General features: G+C 41.4%; 1 protein-coding gene across 1 annotated transcript in view; it reads left to right on the top strand.

The window, feature by feature from the left end:
• Nucleotides 1-217: 217 nt before the first annotated feature.
• Nucleotides 218-6,000, top strand: part of LOC121881892 (NLR family CARD domain-containing protein 3-like) — a 53,927-nt gene continuing 48,144 nt past the window's right edge. The window contains exons 1-2 of the mRNA XM_042389698.1: nt 218-285; nt 629-707. Coding sequence (XP_042245632.1) covers nt 218-285; nt 629-707 — 147 coding nt within the window. The remainder of the gene's footprint in view (nt 286-628; nt 708-6,000) is intronic.

Raw genomic sequence — 6,000 nt, 5'->3', positions numbered from 1 at the left:
CTAGTTAGCCATGCTAACAATACCAGTTTGTTGTAGCTGTGTGGATCAGTTTTTACTGCAGGTTTATGTAAACACACCTGATGTGTCAAAACACAAAAACACAAAACACACAATCTTAAGCATCAACACTTTAAGTTAAACTTGTTTTTATTATTTCTCTGTTTCCATCAGGATCCATCCGCAGAGACCAGATTTCCCTGAACCCAGCGGTGTGTCCATGAAGAGTGATCGGTCTATGGGCCAACCTATTGCCTTCAAACATGGACATCAGTCTGCTGATCAGAGGTCAGACTGTAAAATGTTTGTGTCTGTTATTATCCAGCTCTCATAAGAAGACATATCATGGATGTAAAAATTAATTCTTGACCTTAGTGACTAATACTGTTTTTACACACAAGGTTCTCATAACTACAAACACACACACTCCTCATACATACGCTTTCCTAAAAAACACAAACTTAATCTGTATAAAAGTTTTTAAAACAGAGGTACAAAGTCTTTACAGAGATAAATGATGAGAGGTAAGACAGAACAGCCGAGTGTTTTACTTGGATCCACTGTGATAGAACACAACACCTTTAACACTGAGTGTCATTATTTATTCTAAGACTTCATCTTTTCTTCACAGAGTTCATCAGCAGAGCTCAGAGGTTCTCAGTGGTCAGTCTGTCCAACAGCATCAAACACACCTGGACTCCATATTTATGGTGTGTAAATGTAAAGCACAGCTACTACCGCTAACTACAACAACCACAGACTAAATACTAAACTACCATTCTGGTCCTAACAGTCTCCATGCTGTACTCTGTAGACCAGCAGGTTTTCAGTCTGTCACAGATGATCTGATGTTGACTTCTACCAGTTAAATTTACATTTTATTCTGTTCCAGCTGCTGGAGGAGAACATCATCAGTTTTGTGAAGAACGAGATGAAGAAGATCCAGAAGGTTGTGAGTCCAGATCACCCAGAATGCTTAGAGAGTGAAGATGAGGAGGTGTTGGACGGTGAGGATGAAGAGCAGAGGAGGAGCAGCAGAGAGGCATTTCTGAAGATCACACTGCACTTCCTGAGGAGAATGAAGCAGGAGGAGCTGGCTGACCGTCTGCAGAGCAGTAAGAGGATTTTAACAGATTTAACATGATGGAGAGGAAATGGAGGCAACATGGGAGAGGTTTATATTTCAATCTCTGCTGTTAATATGATGCACACATCTGCATCACATCTATGAATTATTCTGAGCTGAAAACAGTCAGAAACTGTTTGTCCTCAACTGATGAGCTGAATATATATTTCATAGTGGAGGAAAATATAAACATCTGCAGTTTAATGTTTACATTCTACCAATTTACTGTAGAATCATCTGATTGATTTCATTTGTTTGTTCATTCAGGAACTCGTGCTGCAGAGTGTCGATATAAACTCAAGTCTAACCTGAAGGAGAAGTTCCAGTGTGTGTTTGAGGGGATTGCTAAAGCAGGAAACCCAACCCTTCTTAATCAGATCTACACAGAGCTCTACATCACAGAGGGAGGGACTGCAGAGGTCAATGATGAACATGAGGTCAGACAGATTGAAACAGCATCCAGGAAACCAGACAGACCAGAAACAACAATCAGACAAGAAGACATCTTTAAAGCCTTACCTGGAAGAGATGAACCAATCAGAACAGTGATGACAAAGGGAGTGGCTGGCATTGGGAAAACAGTCTTAACACAGAAGTTCACTCTGGACTGGGCTGAAGACAAAGCCAACCAGGACATACAGTTCACATTTCCATTCACTTTCAGAGAGCTGAATGTGCTGAAAGAGAAAAAGTACAGCTTGGTGGAACTTGTTCATCACTTCTTTACTGAAACCAAAGAAGCAGGAATCCGCAGGTTTGAAGAGTTCCAGGTTGTGTTCATCTTTGACGGTCTGGATGAGTGTCGACTTCCTCTGGACTTCCACAACAATGAGATCCTGACTGATGTTACAGAGTCCACCTCAGTGGATGTGCTGCTGACAAATCTCATCAGGGGGAAACTGCTTCCCTCTGCTCACCTCTGGATAACCACACGACCTGCAGCAGCCAATCAGATCCCTCCTGAGTGTGTCGGCATGGTGACAGAAGTCAGAGGGTTCACTGACCCACAGAAGAAGGAGTACTTCAGGAAGAGATTCAGTGATAAGAAGCAGGCCAGCACAATCATCTCCCACATCAAGACATCACGAAGCCTCCACATCATGTGCCACATCCCAGTCTTCTGCTGGATCACTGCTACAGTTCTGGAGCATTTGTTGAAAATCAGAGAGGGAGGAGAGCTGCCCAAGACCCTGACTGAGATGTACATCCACTTCTTGGTGGTTCAGTTGAAACTGAAGAACATCAAATATGATGGAGGAGCTGAGACAGATCCACACTGGAGTCCAGAGAGCAGGAAGATGATTGAGTCTCTGGGAAAACTGGCTTTTGAGCAGCTGCAGAAAGGCAACCTGATCTTCTATGAATCAGACCTGACAGAGTGTGGCATCGATATCAGAGTAGCCTCAGTGTGCTCAGGAGTGTTCACACAGGTCTTTAAAGAGGAGAGAGGGCTGTACCAGGATAAGGTATTCTGCTTCGTCCATCTGAGCGTCCAGGAGTTTCTGGCTGCTCTTCATTTCCATCTGACGTTCATAAAGTCTGGAGTCAATCTGCTGGCAGAAGAACAAACAACATCCCAGAAGTCTGAAACAATAGAAGAAGAATCTGCAGAGACATATTTCTACCAGAGTGTTGTGGATGAGGCCTTAAAGAGTCCAAATGGACACCTGGACTTGTTCCTCCGCTTCCTCCTGGGTCTTTCACTGCAGACCAATCAGACTCTCCTACGAGGTCTGCTGACGCAGACAGGAAGTAGCTCACAGACCAATCAGGAAACAGTCAAGTACATCAGGAAGAAGATCAGTGAGAATTTGTCTGCAGAGAGAAGCATAAATCTGTTCCACTGTCTGAATGAACTGAATGATCATTCTCTAGTGGAGGAGATCCAACAGTACCTGAGATCAGGACGTCTCTCCACAGATAAACTGTCTCCTGCTCAGTGGTCAGCTCTGGTCTTCATCTTACTGTCATCAGATAAAGATCTGGACATGTTTGAACTGAAGAAATACTCTGCTTCAGAGGAGGCTCTTCTGAGGTTGCTGCCAGTGGTCAAAGCTTCAAATAAAGCTCTGTAAGTGGATGAACTACTGGATATATGAACAATTTTAAATATGTTTAATTTGGAATATGATAAATAACATTTTTGTTCATCGCTATTTATTCTCCAGACTGAGCAGCTGTAACCTGTCAGAGAGAAGCTGTGCCATTCTGTCCTCAGTTCTCAGCTCACAGTCCTCTAGTCTGAGAGAGCTGGTAATGAGTAACAACAACCTGCAGGATTCAGGGGTCAAGCTCCTGTCTGCTGGTCTGGAGAGTCCACACTGCAAACTGGAAACTCTGAGGTCAGGATTCAGATATTTGTTAAACAGTTCACCATGGTTCATGTTAGTGAAGATGGTCAACATCTGTAGGATTTTCCTTCTAACTTGATTTCCTAAAACACTGGGTTAACTTTATTTTCTGAATTCCAGCTTGTCCGGATGTCTGATCACAGAGGAGGGCTGTGCTTCTCTGGCCTCAGCTCTGAGCTCCAACCCCTCCCATCTGAGAGAGCTGGAGGTGAGCTACAATCATCCAGGAGACTCAGGAGAGAAGCTGCTGTCTGCTAGACTGGAGGATCCACACTGGAGACTGGACACTCTTAGGTAAAGAACTTTGATGCTGGACATCAAAGTTCATTTTTGATCATGGATGTAATTGTTTGAAGATCAAGTGATATGAGTGAAACCTCTGGAAAAGGTAGTAAGTTGACCTAAAGTTATTCTTTTGTTAAACTTTCATGTTCTCCTGGTGTCCCTGAACTCATCAGAGGAGAGTCCATTTATTATTTTATTATACTGATGTATTTACTGTTTATTATAAAGAAGATCATTTGTATAATGAACTTTATTTATGGCGTTCTAACTTGTCATTGTTGCTTCTTATTGTGTCTTTCAACTATTATTATTATTATTATTATTATTATTATTATTATTATTATTATTATTATATATTCAAACAAAATGAATAAACAAATGCATATCATTACAGGAAAATGTGTCTTGCTGCCTTAAAGGTGAATTTATTCTCTAACTTCAAAATTACTCCTTAATCTTCACCTTGAAATCTCCTTTAGATATTGAATTATTGTATTGAAGTCAAGCCAGTTTATTCAGCCCCAAATCACAGATTTCCTGTATGACACCCTCAGAGCCTTAAGTTGGAGTTTGTAAATTACACATTACAAATTAAATTTTGTAGTTTGTGTAATGACTCAGAACCAAGGAACCCAAAAGCACGAACTCAGAGACAGGAGCAGAGTCCAATATTCTTTAATCAGTCCAAAAAACAAGCAGGGGTCACAAACCAGGCAGGCAGACAGATCAGGCAGAAATCTCCAGACCAGAAAACAGGTGACAGGCGAGGCGACAGATAGATAAGAAATGCTGGACAGCTAGGCAAACACACTAGACAATCTGGCAAGGAGCATGAGAATCTGGGCCAGTACATGAGGAGTGACTGATGAGCATAATGGGAATCCAGGTGAGGAGATGGGCGGTGAAACTCAGGTGAGGGAAATGAGGTGACTGCAGTGCAGATGGGATCTGCAGTGACAGGAGAGTTAGTGATCAGGAAAAATAGTCACTAAGACGGTAAACCTGTGACAGTTTGACTAACCTGTTAAGAGGTTACTGTAGTTAAGCAGTGATGTTTAGAATAACTTCATGACTTGTTGTTGTTTTATTTAGATATATTATAATTATAATCTTCATAATATTTAAAGCTAACAAATGAGCAGATGCATATAATTACATTAAAATGTTTTGCTGTCTTATAGCTGCATTTATTCTCTGATAACTTAATTTTCACCTTGAAGTAAAGTCTCCTTTAATATTGAAGTCATGACAGGCTCTATCCTCAGCACAACATGCAGAGGTCAGTATTTAATATGCTGATTCATCATATCTGAGGACATATTTGTACATCACATCTTCTTCTTCACATCTTTTCCTCTCAGACTTCAGTGAAAGAATCCAGCAGACAGTTGAGACAGACGAGTTGCAGCCTGTTTCTGTGTCACTCTGACAAACTGAGGAACACTGCTTCATGTTGAACAGCAGTTAGGACTCATGTTGGATAGAAAATCATTCTGACTGTGTTTCTTCCTCCAGGTTGGACCATGGTAGAGAGCTCAGGTCAAGACTTTATCTGAAGAAGTGTAAGTGTGGATTTAATTTGATTCATGACAACTAAACAGCACACATTCAGTTTCTCTTTAAATACAAAGTTGGTCTTTGTGGTATTTATTCATTAAAACATTACTGACAAAATGTGTCATTAAACTTTATAGAAATGAACAACAGATCAGAACTTAAACAGAGAATAAATCCATCAGGTGTGTCAGATGATAAACTGCTACTGTGTTGTTTCTTCTTCTCTTCATCAGATTTCTGTGAACTCACACTGGACACAAACACAGTACACAGAAAACTCAAACTGTCTGACAACAACAGGAAGGTGACACGTGTGAGAGAGAATCAGTCATATCCTGATCATCCAGACAGATTTGACTGCTGGGCTCAGCTGCTGTGTAGAAATGGTCTGACTGGTCGCTGTTACTGGGAGGTCGAGTGGAGAGGAAGTGTTTATATATCAGTGACTTACAGAGGAATCAGCAGGAAAGGAAACAGTTATGACTGTGTGTTTGGATTTAATGATCAGTCCTGGAGTCTGTTCTGCTCTGATGATGGTTACTATGTCATTCACAATAAGACAGAAACATCTATCCCCTCCTCTTCCTCCTCTTCCTCCTCCTCTGTCTCTAACAGAGTAGCAGTGTATGTGGACTGTCCTGCTGGCACTCTGTCCTTCTACAGAGTCTCCTCTGACACACTGAT

This window comes from Thunnus maccoyii, chromosome 17 (assembly GCF_910596095.1).
Source record: "Thunnus maccoyii chromosome 17, fThuMac1.1, whole genome shotgun sequence".
NCBI classification, from domain to species: Eukaryota; Metazoa; Chordata; class Actinopteri; order Scombriformes; family Scombridae; genus Thunnus; species Thunnus maccoyii.
The sequence above is the reverse complement of the archived record's forward strand: the minus strand, read 5'-3'. Positions and strand labels throughout refer to the sequence as shown.